This window comes from Aspergillus brunneoviolaceus (genome assembly GCF_003184695.1).
Source record: "Aspergillus brunneoviolaceus CBS 621.78 unplaced genomic scaffold BO95scaffold_121, whole genome shotgun sequence".
Lineage (NCBI taxonomy): Eukaryota > Fungi > Ascomycota > Eurotiomycetes > Eurotiales > Aspergillaceae > Aspergillus > Aspergillus brunneoviolaceus.
In genome coordinates, this window is record NW_020290851.1 from 1 (window position 1) to 17366 (window position 17366).

The 17366-nt window shown below is 56.1% G+C and overlaps 11 protein-coding genes and 1 non-coding gene across 12 annotated transcripts; 8 read left to right on the forward strand and 4 right to left on the reverse strand.

Annotated features, from left to right (window-relative positions):
• Positions 1-113: 113 nt before the first annotated feature.
• Positions 114-730, forward strand: BO95DRAFT_437236 (uncharacterized protein; the record flags this gene model as incomplete). The annotated part of the gene is made up of 2 exons (XM_025585268.1): positions 114-392; positions 419-730. Coding segments are annotated over 2 exons (591 nt in total), but the record flags the coding sequence as incomplete, so codon positions are not given.
• A 1097-nt stretch (positions 731-1827) lies between these two features.
• On the reverse strand, positions 1828-2649 carry BO95DRAFT_377140 (uncharacterized protein; the record flags this gene model as incomplete). The annotated part of the gene is made up of 1 exon (XM_025583239.1): positions 1828-2649. The coding sequence occupies one exon, from the start codon at positions 2647-2649 to the stop codon at positions 1828-1830; it is 822 nt and encodes a 273-aa protein (XP_025436330.1).
• Positions 2650-3278: 629 nt separating this feature from the next.
• On the reverse strand, positions 3279-4573 carry BO95DRAFT_426060 (uncharacterized protein; the record flags this gene model as incomplete). Its single annotated transcript, XM_025584736.1, has 3 exons — positions 3279-3800; positions 3932-4202; positions 4278-4573. 3 exons carry the CDS (start codon positions 4571-4573, stop codon positions 3489-3491), a joined length of 879 nt encoding a protein of 292 aa, XP_025436331.1. The 3' UTR covers positions 3279-3488.
• Positions 4574-5235: 662 nt separating this feature from the next.
• BO95DRAFT_519211 (uncharacterized protein) lies at positions 5236-6208 on the forward strand. Its single transcript, XM_025592019.1, has 2 exons — positions 5236-5680; positions 5752-6208. Exons 1-2 carry the CDS (start codon positions 5603-5605, stop codon positions 6040-6042), a joined length of 369 nt encoding a protein of 122 aa, XP_025436332.1. The 5' UTR covers positions 5236-5602; the 3' UTR covers positions 6043-6208.
• A 666-nt stretch (positions 6209-6874) lies between these two features.
• On the forward strand, positions 6875-7579 carry BO95DRAFT_489548 (CBD9-like protein; the record flags this gene model as incomplete). The annotated part of the gene is made up of 2 exons (XM_025590573.1): positions 6875-7306; positions 7409-7579. Coding segments are annotated over 2 exons (603 nt in total), but the record flags the coding sequence as incomplete, so codon positions are not given.
• A 191-nt stretch (positions 7580-7770) lies between these two features.
• On the reverse strand, positions 7771-9135 carry BO95DRAFT_448426 (SDR family oxidoreductase). The gene is made up of 4 exons (XM_025587841.1): positions 9004-9135; positions 8880-8946; positions 8671-8801; positions 7771-8612 (listed from the first exon to the last, which is right to left on the reverse strand). Exons 1-4 carry the CDS (start codon positions 9037-9039, stop codon positions 7875-7877), a joined length of 972 nt encoding a protein of 323 aa, XP_025436334.1. The 5' UTR covers positions 9040-9135; the 3' UTR covers positions 7771-7874.
• A 751-nt stretch (positions 9136-9886) lies between these two features.
• Positions 9887-11417, forward strand: BO95DRAFT_519213 (alpha/beta hydrolase; the record flags this gene model as incomplete). The annotated part of the gene is made up of 4 exons (XM_025592020.1): positions 9887-10078; positions 10143-10281; positions 10333-10441; positions 10496-11417. 4 exons carry the CDS (start codon positions 9887-9889, stop codon positions 11304-11306), a joined length of 1251 nt encoding a protein of 416 aa, XP_025436335.1. The 3' UTR covers positions 11307-11417.
• A 41-nt stretch (positions 11418-11458) lies between these two features.
• Positions 11459-12258, forward strand: BO95DRAFT_40038 (uncharacterized protein). The gene is made up of 2 exons (XM_025583841.1): positions 11459-11485; positions 11550-12258. Exon 2 carries the CDS (start codon positions 11722-11724, stop codon positions 12094-12096), a length of 375 nt encoding a protein of 124 aa, XP_025436336.1. The 5' UTR covers positions 11459-11485; positions 11550-11721; the 3' UTR covers positions 12097-12258.
• On the forward strand, positions 12105-12413 carry BO95DRAFT_469375 (uncharacterized protein; the record flags this gene model as incomplete). Its single annotated transcript, XM_025589439.1, has 1 exon — positions 12105-12413. One exon carries the CDS (start codon positions 12105-12107, stop codon positions 12411-12413), a length of 309 nt encoding a protein of 102 aa, XP_025436337.1.
• A 62-nt stretch (positions 12414-12475) lies between these two features.
• Positions 12476-14065, reverse strand: BO95DRAFT_426067 (carboxylesterase; the record flags this gene model as incomplete). The annotated part of the gene is made up of 1 exon (XM_025584737.1): positions 12476-14065. The coding sequence occupies one exon, from the start codon at positions 14063-14065 to the stop codon at positions 12476-12478; it is 1590 nt and encodes a 529-aa protein (XP_025436338.1).
• A 1526-nt stretch (positions 14066-15591) lies between these two features.
• On the forward strand, positions 15592-16776 carry BO95DRAFT_489558 (quercetin 2,3-dioxygenase anaerobically complexed with the substrate kaempferol; the record flags this gene model as incomplete). The annotated part of the gene is made up of 2 exons (XM_025590574.1): positions 15592-16058; positions 16122-16776. 2 exons carry the CDS (start codon positions 15592-15594, stop codon positions 16774-16776), a joined length of 1122 nt encoding a protein of 373 aa, XP_025436339.1.
• Positions 16777-17271: 495 nt separating this feature from the next.
• BO95DRAFT_t313 lies at positions 17272-17361 on the forward strand. Its single transcript has one exon. It is a non-coding gene; the product is annotated as a tRNA-Asp (tRNA).
• Positions 17362-17366: the final 5 nt, after the last annotated feature.

Consider the following 17366-nt stretch of genomic DNA (forward strand, 5'->3'; position numbering starts at 1 on the left):
TCTTCTTCTTCTTCTTCTTCTTCTTCTTCTCCTTCTTATTCTTCATCATCCTCAAGCTCGACATCCAGCTCAACATTAACAACATCAGCTCCGCTCCCAACCTTCTTACCTAGGACCACAACCACAACCACAACCACACCAACCTCACCACAACCGTCACGCAGCCCTCCGACCGCGCCGGCAGAATAACCGAAATAGCCGCCCGGTCCACCGAACTGAGGCAGAACATCATCAACCCGGTGCCCACCCTGACACTATCCTCCTGCTACCCCCGCCAATGCTACTCCAGTGCGATCGCCCCTCACAATCCTGCCACCGTACACCCAGCTGATCTGTCCGCTGGACTGGGAGACGTACAATCTCACCGAGACGTATCTCATCTGCTGTCCGAGGTATGTTCTTTCCCCTCCCGATCGAGCGATCCGTCGCATCGCTGAGTGGATGGATGCTTCTGCATAGCGCGTACGGAGTTTACCTACCCGACTACCGCGACGCGACGCGCCCGGGGCTGGGCGCCGTCTGCACGTCGAGCGTCTGGCCGAACGTGCTGATGGATACTACTCGCTACGATGCCGCGGGGAGGGTGACGGTGATTCCGACCTCGGCGGGGAAGGAGGGGACGTTGGTGTTTGCGACGGCGTTTGATGGGACGAGCGCTACGGTTGTGGGTGAGGCTTCGGCGACGGCGGGGGGAGTTTCTGGCTCGTTGGGTGGGGGGGGCTGCGGTTAGTGGTGGTGCTGCGGTCGGGGTGTCTACCCGTAAGAAGACTTCGGGGGCGTCGAGGGTGGTTATATCTTGGGGTCGTGGGGCTGGGTGGGGTTCGTACTTGTTTTCTCTGCTTTGTGTTTTGTGTTGGAGATAGTGGTGTTGTTGTAAGTGAGGGGTTCAGTTAGAGGTTTTATGTTCATTTCGTCCACATCCTTTGATTATGGTAGTGTGGCTGTTTGATGTCCTCACTCATGCTCGGGCCGAGTGTACTGTGCAGACTATCTGTGCTTGTACTGTACCCAATCCCAAGTGAAGGTAGTTTGTTCCTGACTGTGGAGTTGATCGTGGGTGGGCGATGAGTCACTGGACTGGAAGAAAGCAAAGGACTAAATGCTGACCTTTAAGGGACTCCGATGGTTTCCCCTGGGTTAAATCAAGCTAACTCATTCAGGGTCCTACACAATGTCTGGCTAAGCCCCTGATAAGCACTACCAAGCATCGGCTAAGCACTATTGAGTGCTAGGATGATGGCTGCATGTGCTGTGCTAGCTTGGCAGGCTCGCAGAGTGTCGGTCTCACCTGGCAGGGTTCGCGTTCGAACCCAATGGGTCAATGTCAAATGCATGAGTTGTGATTCGTGGGCTGTTTCTTCTTGTCTCACTTTCACTGAGTGATGACTGTTAATATCATTGAGCTCGCTCCACCCAGGGTGGCCTTTCAGGAACCTGCGGCGCTGCCCAGTGGTTACGCTTCCCGGAACGCTCCGAGCCAGCCAGCCAGCCAGCCAGCCAGCCGGCCAACTGCTGGTCGGTGCCTTGCATGATTCATCCCGCCTAGCCCCTGCGGCTGTGGTCTTGTGTTCTGTAACTTGATGAGGGGTGGCGTAGCTCTAACTCGGGCTGTTGCCACCGTGTTGCTGTCAAATGAGAATACTGCTCTCTGCAGGCATGAACACGAAGAATTGGATCTCGCGCACATCACAGTCTAGAATGCAACACCTAGATGCATGTCTCGCAGACATGATCTTTTCCTAGGTGCGGTTATAGCCTAGCTGAGTACGGGTCAATTATTCGAGCCCAGCGCAGCATACATGCATAATGTTCCCCCATCCACACATCTTACTCCTCGATCTCAACAACAAGCCCAGGAATCAACTCCACGCTCCCCGCCCTCTCTCCCTTCAACGCCAACCGAACCCCCCATTGCTCCGCATTCTCAGTCCCCACCAATTTGACCTTACGTCTCCCCCCGGCCTCTGAAGACGGAACATCCACCCCCCACAAACCCTCAGACCCGTCCCCGAAAACGGCAGTATAAACCTCACTCAACCTCTCCCTCTCTCGCGCAGGCACCACAACAGTCACCCCGGCCACCCCGGTCACGCCCGAAGGATGCCTCGTCAGGTCCTCCCCTTCCTGGTACGGAACCCGCCACGCTCTCGGCGTCCTATCCAAGCACCAAAACGGCAACCGACCCACCTCAACCTTCCCCGGGGCCTCATGCCCATCCCCCTCATCATCATAGACAGCAGAACTGATCTCCCACTCCAACCTCACCCCATCCCCCTCCCTCACCCTGCCCCCAGCCACAGGATCCATATACACAATCCCCGTCGCAGGCCGTGCAGCCTCCACCTGCCGCTGCACCGCCCCGAACTCCTCGGCCGAGGCGAGGGTGAGCGCCCAGTCGATCACGGTGTTCTCGGGCTGAGTGCCCCAGCGGTGTGATCGGCGCTTCTCGGGATCGATGTCGGCGACGAAGGCGATTAGCTCGAGGTAGACTCCGTCTTGCAACAAGATGAGCTTGTTGGTGGTCAGGCCGTCGGCGTGGGTGCCGCCTGGGGCGAGGTGGAAGGCTTCGGTGAGGCGGGAGGGGAGGGATTCGAGGGTGGCGTGCGAGACGAGGAGGACGATGTGGTCGAGGTGGGGTTGGGGGGGCATGCTGGGTGGTGGATTGTCTGGTGAGTGATTTTTGGGGTGTAGGATGGGATTGTTGGTGGTAGGTGAGTGAGGTTCATGAAGTTGATGAGGTTGATGATAAGTGGAGGTTGCGGTGGGGGAAAGAAGGTTGGGTGAGAGGTTTGTTTATGCGTGAGTTGCTGGTGCGGGGTTGCGGATTGCTCATCGGGGGGCGGAGGCACCTCATCTTATCTTCTGTGGTCATTCCATGGGCAGCCGGAGCCTTTTTTGTTTGGCCAATCGTGACATGACCTTTCTCGTTATACGAGTCCCAGTTTGTGATACAAATGCGACTGTAAAGCTCTCCATCGCATCCATTGGTTCGCTTTCGAATGTTTCCCTCTGGCTACTCCCGGGTGGATACAGACTGTGCCACAACCGGACGGCTTCCAGCACTGACATCTCAAATCGAGTCTGCTCCGTCGCTGGAAGGACCAACGCACAAGCACGAGCCCTGCTTGTTCTTGGTAGCCTGCCTTCATTCTTCCGGCCGGCTGTGAGTACTCTTCGGGCTTCAATCAAGTCCTCCATCTCAATTCGTATGTGGGTCTCCTTAGTGGGGAAAGCCCGGTTTCCACACAAATGTGACCAAAGGCGCGCATTATGTCTTTGCTTGCGACTACCGTGCTGTCATCCTGTCATCGCCAGCTTCCATCATGAACCGGGTCACGGTGAAAATCGTTGCATGGGGTCAGATCGCACGGGTCCAGAGAGGAATCGGTGGCTCAGGATCCTTCCACACCCGCGTAGCATGTAGGACCTGGCATCTCCGTGTGAGATTACCCAGTTCAAGCTGTGGAGCACATTTACTGCGGTAGACGCTAACGCAGCCGCCTCGCCTTGGAGCCACTGCTGCTTTCTTCCTCGGGCCCTCTTTTTGTGCCATTAATTCCTGAGGAAGCAATGCCTTTGGCGAGATATTGAGCCTTAGGAGCCACCAACTCAGCGGTAACACGGTCGGCAAAGGTGTCATACGGCTGGAATGCAATCTGTCTTGGTCGAATCACCGGACGCTCAATGCACGCTGTGGCAAGATTTGGACAAGTGAGCGCCTTGCGAAGCTCAGCGGTGATCTCAGCCTCGTACAAATGAATATGTTCGTGGTCCCTTGCGCCGGTCACGAGAAGCCGCGACTAGAAGCACGTGAGCTTAGGAAGGCAAGGGCTTTGTCTTGGGAAAGACAGACAGTGTAAGAAGTGATCTCTGGTTCTGGCGGCTGCACTTTGCGCTCTTGAAGTTGTGCAAGAACCAACAGCAGGCACACAATATAGGGGTCGTCAGTCCACTTCTGGGGGGTTATTTGAGCCAGTCGCTTCTTGGCAATCGCCGCGCCGATCCAGTTGATGCGTCCACGCGGATCTGGACACACCTCGAAGAGTCTCATGCGATCTCCGTTGACGTATCCATGATGCAGGTAACCGACCATTGAGGGTGCGCCTCGAAGCACATGCTCGTTGGCTCGTCCATGGCGATGCAGTACCGTGTACTGGGACCGATGAACTGGTTTGCCTGCAAACGAGAATCGGGGCCCTTTGCTGCTCCAGGCAGGTCTTTAGTCAGCCACTGCCGATGAGCTGGGGGTCGTGTTGCCGGATCAACGTATCTCTTACTGAGATCGAGCAAAGGCGCGTTCCTCGCCCACCAGAATGTCGACAAGGCAGTGATGTTTGACGTTGGGAATCGGTGATCGTGCAACTCGCTCAGCATTGCTCACTAGGTCTGCGCAGGTGTGTGGGGTGGCTCGGGTTTCGTCTTTCATCCCAGTGGATTCTATGCTGGTATTGTCCGCATCTTCAAATCTACATCCTAAGAGATTGAGATGGTGGGAGGTCCATGATAGCGGATTCACGAGCAGTTCACGATGGTTTTGCATGAAGTCGCTGAGTGATACTTGGGAGGTCACCATTGTGCCGACAGCCAGGGATGGGAACATGTGCAGATGATTGTTTGTCGGATGACCTGGGATTTACGGTATTGGGCCGATAGGGATACCCTTCACCGCTTGATCTGCCCGCAACTACTGACACCGCCTACTGGAGGCAAGATTTTGTACGGATTATTGAGTGCATGTGCTGGATATACCCATTTAGATTATACATACTTTGCAAGTGTGACCGTTTATCTGTTTTGCTCTCCTAGTCAGAAATTCACGGGTTTAGAGTTGAATATTACCTACTTTAGCCCACACCTTTTAGAAGATTTGGTCTCAGCAACATCTTGAGGCTTATTTCCTGGTGCTGCAGTGTTTTTGTTAGTAGGACTCAAGTTTCGCCGACGAAGTCTCTATAGATAAATTGCAAAGTTGGCAGGTCATTGAGCTTCAAAACCGAGAAGGCTGAATTCCTCTATCACCAGAGAAAGTGAACCTTCCTCCTCGAAAATCCAAGGATGATGCCCAACAGTACAGTACCAACTTCGATCGCTCAGAAATAATGAACCAAGTAATTCGGCATGTAAGCTCACCGAAGCATCCCACCGGCACCGAGCCGCAGAGCTGACTGAATAAACACAACAACTACCCATCGCAGCCAAGAAGCCAACCCCGCTGCATAATTTGCCTGACTTGACAGCGAAAGCCCTGAGACCTGGCTACCGTTCAGAAAAGGTCCACTTTCCCCCCCTGCCAGCCTGCAAACACGTCACAGGATGACCTTATCCGGGCTAAGCTGCGGGACCCTGGCAGAGAATTATCTTATCTGATCAACATGCAATTTGAATCCGGGGTTCTGATTAGTGGGCAGCCCCATTCACCCTGAGACATCCCACATTGCCAAGAGCCCGCCGCGGCCGGGCGAGGACCACCAGCACCGGTGCTTGAGGTGGGATGAGGTATAAATTCGAGGCCATAGAAGTCAAAAACGGTCTCCGCTGGGACCAATTCTTCCTCGCATATCCAATCTACGCAGATTTCGCACGTCAACCATAACACCGCACCATGCGTTTCTCCAACGACCTCGCTCTGCTCTCCCTGGCAGTCCTGCCTGCTTTCGCCAGTCCAGTTGACAACAACCAGGTATTGCCCCCTTACTCCTGTCCTGCTTCTGAGATATTCTCCTTGTATTAACAATTGCTTGTGGGGAATAGAGATTCTCAATCAGCAAGCGCTGCTGCATCCTCTGCGACAACCCCTACGCCCGCTGCGGCGCGAACGACAAGCGCGAGGCGGTCGAAACGGAGGAGGAGGCGCTCTTCGGCCCCGTCGCCAAGCGCTGCTGCGTCAACTGCGACGTCAACCGCTGCAAGCGCGACGAGGAGCCCGTGGCCTGGCCGGCGAAGCGCTGCTGCATCCTGTGCGATAACCCGTACGCGAGCTGTTTGACGAACGACAAGCGGGAGGCAGTGGAGACTTTGGAGGAGGCTGTTGAGGAGTACTAGGGGTGTCTACAAGTTGGTTTATTCCTTGTGACGAGAGATGTGGTGGGATGGATTAAACACTCCATATCGATATTTGCCGGGTGGTTGTGGAACAATTGAAGTTGGCATGTCAGATTCTAGGTCATGGTAGTCGAACCCTGAACACTAGACACGACTCTCTTACAAGAGTATACATGTATGCTATAGTAAAGTTCCTCTATTTAACACTATCTTGGAATCTCAAGCTATATCGAGGATCATTTGATCTATGATTACTTATCGTTAAGTTGTGTGATTAGTGAGTGGATAGCCAGGGAAGAAATACGGCACCTCTCTGGCGATTCAGCGGGGTATACCTCACCAGACCTACACTCCAAAGACTCAGTACATGCTCCTCTGTGCAGGACCATAGTCGACAATAGCCTTAGCTCAATGCTCACGAAGGTGCTCTTGAGCCCATCGGAGCTACAACACGCGGTGAGTTACCCCTGGCCTGCAAGGGCAGCTGCAAGGGATACATGCCACGACCAGCAACCAACCTAACAACGCACCTCGAATCTCATCCACACGTTCGACGATACGTAATCACGCATAGTAATTCACCGAGCAGACAAAACCCATCTCCCCTCCCAACCCACGACCTCCACCACAACACCACCCTACCACATCCCACTCCAACCCATCCCAGCTCAACCACCACCACCCATCGAACCCACAATGCATCTCACCCGCACCCAATGGCTCCAAGCCCTCACCCTCGCCCTACGTACATCCCATCCCCATCCTTTGCCCCTCCCAACCCCAACCCCATAACCCAAACTAACGTAAACAAAAAAAAGTCCCACCCCAACCCACCGCCAAAATCCTCACCACAGCCCCAGATCCCACCACCCCCTCCCTAACCTACAGCATCACCATCCCCAGCACCAACACCAGCACCAGCACCCTCAACCCCTCCGAAGATCCCCCAAGGGGGTCCGGACCAATCTACCTCCGCCTCACCGCCCCGACAACCATGCAGTGGATCTCCCTGGGCCAGGGGCCCGACATGGCCACCGCCAACATCTTCATCATGTACGCCGCCTCCGCCACGAGCGTCACGCTCTCCCCGCGGTCCGGGGGCCAGGGCCAGCCGCGGTATAATCCCGCGGCGAATGTTACGCTGCTCGAGGGGTCGGGGATTGTGGATGGGATGATGGTCGCGGAGGTGCGGTGTGAGGATTGTTGGGGGAGCTGGCCTGCTCTGCCTACTAGTGGTGGGGATGGGGTGGGGGAGGGGGGGGAGGTCAGGGATGGGGCTGCGATTGGGGCTGGGAATGCGACTGCTGCGGCTGCGACTGGGGCTACTGCTGGTGGTGGGTTCGTGATGGATCCGAACGGGAATGAGACGGCGTGGTTCTGGGCGTATCAGCTGGGTGCGCCGCTGAACAGTGATGATGTCGGGGCGGAGCTGGGGATGCATGATGTTAAGGGGGAGATGGTGTGGGATTTGAGGGAGGCGCGGTTTGAGGTTGGTGCTGAGGACGGGTTGGTGGAGGGGTTTGATCCTTTTGTTTGAGGGGGTGGGGATATCACTAGATGAGGTTGGGGTTCGGTGACATTGCACGAGTAAGGGCTTGGCACGGGTGGAGATCATATTGAGGTCATAAGCATGCAGAAAGAGGAATGTGGGATTGAAAAATGAGGTCGAAACCTGGGTACGCAAGCGAGATCTAAAAACTCATTATAAGCGAAACAGGAACTGCTTAACCCATTAGTATCCAAGAAATGCACAAGAAGCGTAGACTATAAACATGCCATGACCCGGATGCGACTGACCATCCACAACGCCATCCTTGGGAAGGCACCTGCAATTACTCCTGACCCTCCCCAAACTGCCGCGTCCACTCCTCCCTCCCCATCTTCTGCCCAAACACCCCCGTCATCCGATCGAACCGCCACCGATAAACCGGCCACACCAGCGAAGCCACCACCCCCATCACCCAATCCCTCACCGGCCGATCGCGCGGACTCGGCCCGCGCATATTATTCAACAGCAGCTCCGTCTCCCCGTCGACCGTGATGTACCCCTGGCCGGCGCGCAGCCCCCGCAGCGTCAACTCCGCCACTTTAGCCGCCGTCAACCCGCCCTTGTTGTCCGCCGACCCCTCCATCTCTTTCAACAGGTGGGGCTTGCGGATCTGCTCTTCATAGAACGCATCCGTGTAGATCGTGCCCGGGAAGCTGCAGTGCACGCGGATGTCCTGCTGCGCACGATACAATAACACCTCCGACCGCAGGGTGTCGGCCAGCGCGCGCGTGGCGGCTTTCGTCGGGGTGTAGGCGGCGTAGCCCGGGAAGCCGAGGAAGGCGGCCGTCGAGGCGGTGAAGATGAGGTGGCGTTTGGTTTGGCTGTTGGTGGGGGGCTCCTGCAGCCAGCGCCGGAGGCAGGCATGCGCGATGTATGCGGCGGCGAAGTAGTTCTGGTCCATGCAGGATTTGATCTCTTCGGGGGTGATGTTGGCGAAGAAGCCGACTTGGGCGGCGGTGCCGCCGGCGACGATGAAGAGGATGGATGGTGGGGTGGGCTGGGAGGCGATGAATTCTTGGACCTTTTGGGAAATGTAAGTGTGTATGAAGCAATGATGAGTAGGGCTGAGGCGGGCTTACCTGTTTCGGATCTGTCAGATCGACGGCGGCGGCGCTGATGACCTGATCCGGCGACTGCGTGTGGGAGAGCAGCTCTTTACGGGTCTCCTCGAGTGGGCCGGGGCTTCGGGCTAGGATGGTGACATGGGCGCCTGCATGCGGTGGGGCGCACGTTAGTGGCTGGCTTCGTGGGAGCTTGATCTGATGTCAATCTTCCGGAGAAAACATGCCTTGGGTGGTGAGTTGGATGGCGAGTTCGCGGCCTAGACCCTTTGATCCACCGGCGATGACGACGGTCTGCATGCATGTTAGACGGGGCTCGCTGTCACTGTGGGGGAGTGGGTGCCGACGGACCTGGCCTTGGACGTGAAAGTGCTTGCTTTGCGTCATGGTGTCACTTTTACACGCAGTCTGGGGATGTCTAGTGGACTGGGTGAAGAATGTACTGTACTATGGTTCAGTGCCGGAGGGTAAACAAGATATGATTCAGGGGTATTTTGCAGAACCATGGGATGATCGGGCTGGGATCTTCTGCATGACTAGTGCTTATCGCCCGGCGGAGTATCGTATTTCCGGCCTCAGCCTTGCTCGACGATCATTCCATATTCTACCCATTAGGAGTGAGGATCACGAGATGGATATCTGACATCGATATGACAGAATGATGCTCGTGGAATGCAAAAAAAAACTTGGTATGTCGGAATGTGCAGCCCTGTCAAACCCCTAGGCTTCTCATCCTGTGCCTGCGGCAATTGAACCCGGGAGCAGCATTATCGCGATCATCAATGATTAGCCGTGGCGGGCCGCGCCAGCGAAGAACCTGTGGGGCCACCGGGGGGTTTTGCCCTTGGTTCCATCTTGCCCTCTGGCTGGCCAGCTCTGGCGAACGCCTCCAGTGGGTCAGGAAGCTGCCGAAGTCGAATCGGAGATTGGAATCGTCGATAGCGTCGAATCTATGCCCTTTAGACTCATGCGTCATAGGACAGATTAGAAAATAGACTCTGATAGGGGAGTGGAAGCGAGGAAAAAGGAAAATAAGCGATGATCATGCTCGTTAGGCACGAGAATCTGCAGCTGTCCGCATGGATCCGCGGCAGCTGAACTGTGGGTCTGTGGTCGTGGCACCTGCCTTTGCTGTCTTGTCCGAGTAGATATATGAGCGTGGTTGTCTTCTGGAAGCGCAATTTGGTGAAAAATCGGGTCCACATATTTTGTGTGTGATTGACTGAAACGCAGGATGGCGTCGTCTCCCTTTATCATAACAGAGCACATCGTCGGGTGCCAGCATGTCCGCGAATACCCTCATGCGACGAGACACGGTGATGATGCGCTGCAGCTGGTGGTGAAGCGGTACACTCCCAAGTCGAACCCGGATCCCCAGCCGGGAGATGTCACAATCATTGGTGCGCATGCGAGTGGGATGCCCAAGGTCTGTGGCCTCTGACGTAGATACTGCGCTCATTAGCCTGGCAAGACACTAACCTCAAGAATAGGAGCTGTACGAACCACTATGGGAAGAGACCCTCGCGAAGCTCGAGCATCAGGATGTCCGGATTCGCTCTATCTGGGTCGCAGATACGGCAAGTCAGGCCGCCAGCGGGCTGGTGAACCGACAAAATCTAGGCAATGACCGTAAGCAGCGCCTCATAACGACAATCCTCCCCTATATTAACTCAAATACAGCATCCTGGTTCGATCACGCCCGAGACCTGCTGCATGTAATCAATACCTTCAAGGCCGAGATGCCGCGACCGATCATCGGCGTGGGACACAGTCTCGGCGCCGGACAACTGTAAGTTCCTCCCTCCCAACCCGAAATACCGAACAGCAATAACCGTCAACTCAGGATTTTATTATCCTTAATGCACCCCCGCCTCCTCACCTCCCTCATCCTCATCGACCCCGTGCTGGCCCCAGATGTTCTCACCGGCAAAGGCGCCGCCTTCGCCCGCGCCTCCCTCTCCGCCCCCGACAAGTGGGCCACCCGCGCCGCCGCCACGACATTTTTGAAGAAACAGTATCGCAAATGGAATCCGCGGGCGTTCGATCGCTTGCTGCAATACGGCCTAGTCGACACCCCTTCAGGAGTCAGTCTCACCACCTCGCGCCACCAGGAGGTGATACAGTACCTTCGTGCCAATTTCTCGGGCCGCAAGCCCTTAGATCCGGCGAATGAGTCAGAGGCGCATGATGCGGTGTTCCATGCGGATGTCATCGGTCCCGCGCACGCGATCGCCCCGTTTTATCGGTACGAGCCCATCCTGGCGTTCAGGCTGCTGAAGCATGTGCGACCGTCTGTGTTGTATGTCTTTGGTGAGAGGAGTCCGATTTCGACGCCAGAGATGCGGGCGGAGAAGGTGGAGCGGACGGGGCGGGGCATCGGGGGAAGTGGTGGGCGTTTGCGGGGGAGAGTGAGGGAGGTTGTTGTTCCGGTTGCCGGGCATCAGGTTCCGTTTGAGGATGTAGGTGGTGTGGCGGTTGCGATGGCGGAGTGGCTGGGGATGGAGGTTAGGAGGTGGAAGCTGGATGAGCAGAGGATACAGCGGGATTGGAAGGAACGGTCGGTGAAAGCAAGGGTGACTTTGTCTGAGGAGTGGGAGACTCGGCTGAAAGATTCTTTGAAGAGGAAGGACAAGACTTTCAGGGCGAAGCTATGAGATACCTTTCGATGATGAGGGAGGGAGAAGGGAGTAAATAGGAGCTGGCTTATAGAGTACTGTTGGATAGATCATGTCATCCTTAGCAAAAAGTCGGGAGTATAAAGGCGCTGACAAGGCTTGATTATGGCAATGTTGATATCATTCATTCACTCTGCGCAATTTAATTTTGACTGAAGGTGTGTTTCTCCCCCATAACTTCCTTTTCATCCTTCGAAGCCCCGTCCTTACATTTTGACACAGTCACCTCACTCCTTGCCTTCCGTACTTTAGTCTCTGGACTCATCACCAGAAGACTTTTCAACTCACTCGTTCCAACACACAGCAACCCTTCCCCAGAAAGCCCGTCCACGAGTGTTTGGCTTGCTCTGACGCCACCTTGGGTCTCTCCAGATTACCCCCCGAGCTCATTCTCATGGTCGCAGAAAGCCTCGACTCGGAAAAAGCGATCAACTCTCTGACTCGAATAAATCGTTTCTTCTACTCCCTGTTGAATCCCTTTCTCTACCGCTACCATGCCCGAAACGACGTTGAGCTCTCTGCTTTACAGCATGCAGCAAGACGGGACCTCCCAGGGGTGATTGAACACCTTGTCGATGCTGGTGTCAGTCTCCACAGTCGGGAAGCATGGTTTGGCTATTCGTTCTACAGAAGGTCTAAGTACGACCACCCGATTGTCTTGGCTGCAAATTCAAGCCACGCCAATGTCATGGAGACGCTGTTGGACAAAGAAGAACTGACTAGCGGGCTCACCGAAAGACACTTCTCTGATATACCGGAGGAGAGATGATCCACAGAATGAGTGGAGGTATTTACGCAGTCATGCTGCGGTACGCCATCTGGAACAACGCGGTAGGAGTGGTTTGCATGCTATTGTTTGGTAAGATGAGATATTTGTACAACAAGCGCGAGCCGAGATCCATCTTCCCCCGCGCGATCGCTGCAATCGGGGGCCATGCAGAGATTGTTGCGACGCTCCGGCAAGAGTCCACCGAGCGCGTCAACGCCCCGAACAGCTGGGACATACATAACCCCCTCGATGCGGGCGGTTACTACGAGAGACATATCATGAAAGAATTTGATAACACAAGTATGCAGTGCTCATGATCATTATCATCACTTGAAGACTGTACTGTAATCCATCCCCACCACCAACCCCCAAAACACCCCTAAGGAAACGGATCATACGCCCCCTCCCCCCAACAAGCGCCCTGCACCTCATCGCCCTTAACATCCACCTCCGCAACCCCCTGCGCCCCAAACCTCTTAATGAGCCCACCCCCCACGGCCTCGGCATCAAACGCAGCCCACCCCATCCCCTCCAATCCATGCAGCGGATCCCTCGTAAACGCCAACAAATAATCCTGCATCACCTGACTAGTCCGCAGCTCCTCCCCCGTCGTCTCATTGCCACGCACAATCCCAAACGTCCCAAAATTCATCGTCAAATCACTCGAATGATACGCCCCCATCCACCCGAGGGGACTCACATTACTAAAATTCCCCGCAAACTGATACCGATACGTCTTCAGCCCGGCGCGCTGCCGCACCACGCTCGTGTTCGCACTCACGCACAGCCAATCGCGCAGCGTCACCGCATCCACCCCCTCCTGCCACGGCCCCGCCGTCAGATTACTGCTGGGGAAAGGGTAGAGCGGGGCGGCCTCGTTCGCGCAGTTCGAGACGATGGCGGGGGTCTTGGCGATGAGTCCCTTGGCCGCGCGCGCCGGGTAATCGGCGAAGATGATCTTCTCGTCCGCGACGGGGGCGAAGGTCATGGTGGGGACGGTCTTGGCGTCGCCGTAGCGGCCGATGAAATTCTGGATCGTGTCGATGGGGACCTGGCGCATGCACTCGAGTTCCTTGTGCGGGTGGTCGGGGAAATCGCACCCGAGGTGTCGGGCCACGAAGGTGAAGTTCGAGTGGCTGGTGTCGACGCTGGGGGTGGTTTTGAGGGCGGTCCCGGACTGCGAGATGGTGGCGCGCGCCAGCAGGTCGGTGTGGAAGGCGTAGGTGTGGTAGTCGACGCTCATGGCGCCGGCGGATTGGCCCCAGAGCGTGATGGCCGACGGGTCGCCGCCGAACTCGCGGATGTGCGCGTGCACCCACTCCAGGGCGGCGCGCTGGTCGAGGATCCCCAGGTTCTGGTCTTCGAGGGCAGCGGCGTTGGGGAAGCCCATAATGTTGAGGCGGTAGTTGGTCGTCACCACGATGTGGTCTTGGGTGCGGTTGACCCAGGCGGCTGGCAGCTGGTAGGGGACGCGGATCCCGCCGGTGCGGAATTGGCCCCCGCTGTAGAAGACGAGCACGGGCAGGTTGGAGGCCGCGGTCGCGTTGGCGGGCGTCCAGATGGCCAGGTGCAGGCAGTCTTCGGCGCTGTGCTGGGCCATCGCCCCGGCGGTGGAGTTCTGGTCGGGCGCGTTGGAGATGAGGAAGTCCGGGACCAGGGTGCCGAAGACGGAGGGGCCCCGGTACACGTACTGCGAGCAGGCGGGCGGGAATTGCGTGGCATTGTGGTGTTGGTTGGAGGCCGGGAGCGGGTGAGGGGGCTGCCAGCGCCGGGAGCCTACGGGGGGTTGGGCGTAGGGGATGGCCCGGAATTCACGCACGGAGGGGTAGGAAGGGTTGTAGAGGCCGGTGTAACTGCCCGTGCTGGTGTGCACGGTCAATGCATCGTCACTGTGGTGGGAGGTTGCCGTCACGCTTTGCGCGGGTAGCAGCAGCAGCAGCAGCGATGCGGACAATAACGGGACTCTCATTTTTCACGGGTGAGAAGTAATTTGGTGGCTGCAGCTACTTCGAAGGTTCTCGGAGAGTGCAGGCGGCCCTGCATGAACGGTATCAGGCCTGGGTGCCACATTGTCAATATTTAATCAATGTCCGGGGTTAGGCCGGCCCTCCGCAATATACGGAGTCATTTCCCCCGGTTCCCCATGATTCGGTGACAGCTGCAGCTGGCACTCTCATTGCCGAACTTTCTGTCCGAGATGGATTCGGTGGCTTGTCGTCTGGAGTCGAAAGAGTTAGGGCGCAGTCGGCTGCACCTCGGGTGGTCGGATTTTCCGAGCAGCAGTGCAGCGTCCCTGAATCGATGTGACCCTTCGATAACGGGATCCTTTTATGAGGAGCTGCAAGACGGCCTGTCTCAGGCGAAGGCTTTCGTTTCCGCCTTGCACCGGTCTATAGGGAGGGTTGATTGGCTGTGTCGCTTTGTCACTGGGGAAGACATTATGATCGCTACGTATTGCATCACCTGCCGAGAATCTGATTAGGGTCCTCGGCATAATACAGTCCGGCACGTGGAGGAGCCGATAAGATAGTGAACGCCTTCCCTACTGTAGCTTAGTACTCAAATAAAACTAGAGCAACTCCATGCCTCAGACTGTGGGCAAAGGCTCTGTCTCTCGATAGTAGCGAGACTATCGATTCCACTACATGAGCCCGACGTCCAAGACAGGAATAGGACTACATATTCATGCTCCATCCGGAACTTCCTTCGTCCATCCGCCGAATGTTCCGCTAAGTCCTATAGGCATTGGAGTCGATCAACGTCAAAACAAGTAACGATCACCCGGTGATCTCATTCCCGTTGTTCTCGCAAGTTCTCCTCTGCCAAGCACTGGACCCAGCAAACGGAAACCCAAGCCGCCCAGCCGTCATGAACAGGGGTTGTCATTATCTGGACACCAGACCAGATCTCGTACAAAGCAAAGTCATGAGCACTCACTCACTATACGAACCAATCTCCACGATTAATTAGACCGGTGGACAATACTAAGTACAAGTAATAAAAAAAAGCGTTTGCCTACCGGCTCCGGAGGCCATCCGGCATATTCTCCGTCTTGGCCCCAGACCGTTCTTTTTCTTTGCAGAAACTCGGGATTTCCGAACGGCGCTAACGCAGGCTTGCAGCACGCCGTTTATTCCTATTCGGGCAAGGATCTGGTCATCCGCGGCCCGGTGTTTCCAGTGGTAGGAGTATGCCCTAAGACTATTTACTTCATACTGCATAGTGAAACGTGCATGCTGTCATCCAGGCTCTATGTCTTACTGCATTCCTTGGCAAGTGGGCATGGTGGTTCCCGGTGCAGCAGGTACCTCACAGCGGGTTGTGAGTACAGATTCGCAATGCTGATCTCTGCTGGCTATCTCGGTTTCTCGACGTACTCCACTGCCTGCGATCGTTGCAGCCATGTATAAATACCTGCCTTGATGCCGATCAAATGGGGTTTGTAGATTACCATCCTCTACTCTCCACTCATTTTTTAGAGAAACCTAGCCCACCATGCGGTTGCACGCCGGAGCCCTCCTACTCTCCAGTCTGAGCCAGGCGCTGGCCCGCCCAGCCAGTCGCGACACCTCGTCTCTGATCGTCGAGGACGCCCCCGATCACGTCCGCCCCTACGTGATCCGGCACTACTCCCACGCGCGGGCCGTGACCGTGGGCACGCAGCTGTACCGGTTCTACGTGACCGGCCCATCCTCGGGGTACGCCTTCACCCTGATGGGCACCAACGCGCCGCACAGCGACGCGCTGGGCGTGCTCCCACACATCCACCAGAAGCACTACGAGAACTTCTACTGCAACAAGGGCAGTTTCCAGCTGTGGGCGCAGAGCGGCAACGACACGCAACAGACGCGGCTGCTGTCCGCCGGGGACTACGGCAGCGTGCCGCGCAACGTGACGCATACATTCCAGATCCAGGACCCGGACACCGAGATGATGGGGGTGATTGTCCCTGGTGGGTTTGAGTGAGTCCATCCCCCGACCCCGCTTTGCCCCTCCCACCGCATAGCCTAACGAATACATTGAAGGGACCTATTCTACTACCTCGGCACCAACGCAACCGATACAACCCACACCCCGTACATCCCTTCGTCCAGCGACAGCTCCTCGACCACGGGCCCCGACTCCACGACCATCACAACCCTCGAAGCCTTCGACGTCTACGCCAAACTCGCCTTCACCCCGCGCTCCGACACCGTGAACGGCACCGCCCCCGCCAACACGGCCTGGCACAACGGCGCCAACGCCCTCGCCTCCACCGCCGGCGACCCCTACTTCGTCGCCAACGGCTGGGGCCCCAAGTACCTCAACTCGCAGTACGGGTACCAGATCGTCGCGCCCTTCGTCACGGCCACCCAGGCCCAGGATACCAACTACACCCTCTCCACGATCTCGATGAGCACCGTCCCGAGCACTGTGACGGTGCCGACGTGGTCGTTCCCGGGCGCCTGTGCGTTCCAGGTCCAGGAGGGACGGGTCGTGGTGCAGATCGGGGAGTATGCTGCTACGGAGCTGGGGAGTGGCGATGTCGCGTTCATCCCTGGGGGTGTGGAGTTTAAGTATCACAGTGAGGCGTATTTCAGTAAGGTGTTGTTTGTGAGTTCGGGAAGTGATGGGTTGGATCAGGTTTTGGTGGATGGCGGGGAGGAGTGGAGCTCGGTCAGCTTTCCGGCCGATTGGTAGGGTTTGTTTTTGGTTTTAGAGGCGGGGGGCGGCGGTTATAGATCTTATTGTATTATCTTCAGTCTTTTTTCTCGAGAAGTGTGGTAGCTATATATATATATATATATATATATATCGCTCTCTTTGCGTTAATAATGTGCGACGCACAACTAGGAGTTTTGGGGTTTGGAGGCTTGACGTGGACTAGTACTTGGGGGGCACAAACATGGCAAAACAGGGGGTCTAGAAAATATATCTCAATTCAGCATGACCAGCATGAAACATCTCGAAAGCATGTATGTCACATATCACCAGGCCATGAAAAGACCAGCTGCTTTGATGAACACCTAGTATGATATGCAATCGTCAGAACAGATGAGATTGAAGATAATAACATCCTGGTAAGACGTTGGTAAATCACTGATCGCTTTATGATGGACATCGCAGCATTAGACATCATACTGATCTAATGTTAGAACTTTGTTGCAAAAAGTTAAAAAACAACAGCAAGAAACATCCTCGATGGTCTAACGGTCATGATTTCCGCTTGTCAATCCCAGCTGGGAACAAGCGCGGGAGACCTGGGTTCGACTCCCAGTCGGGGAGATTCC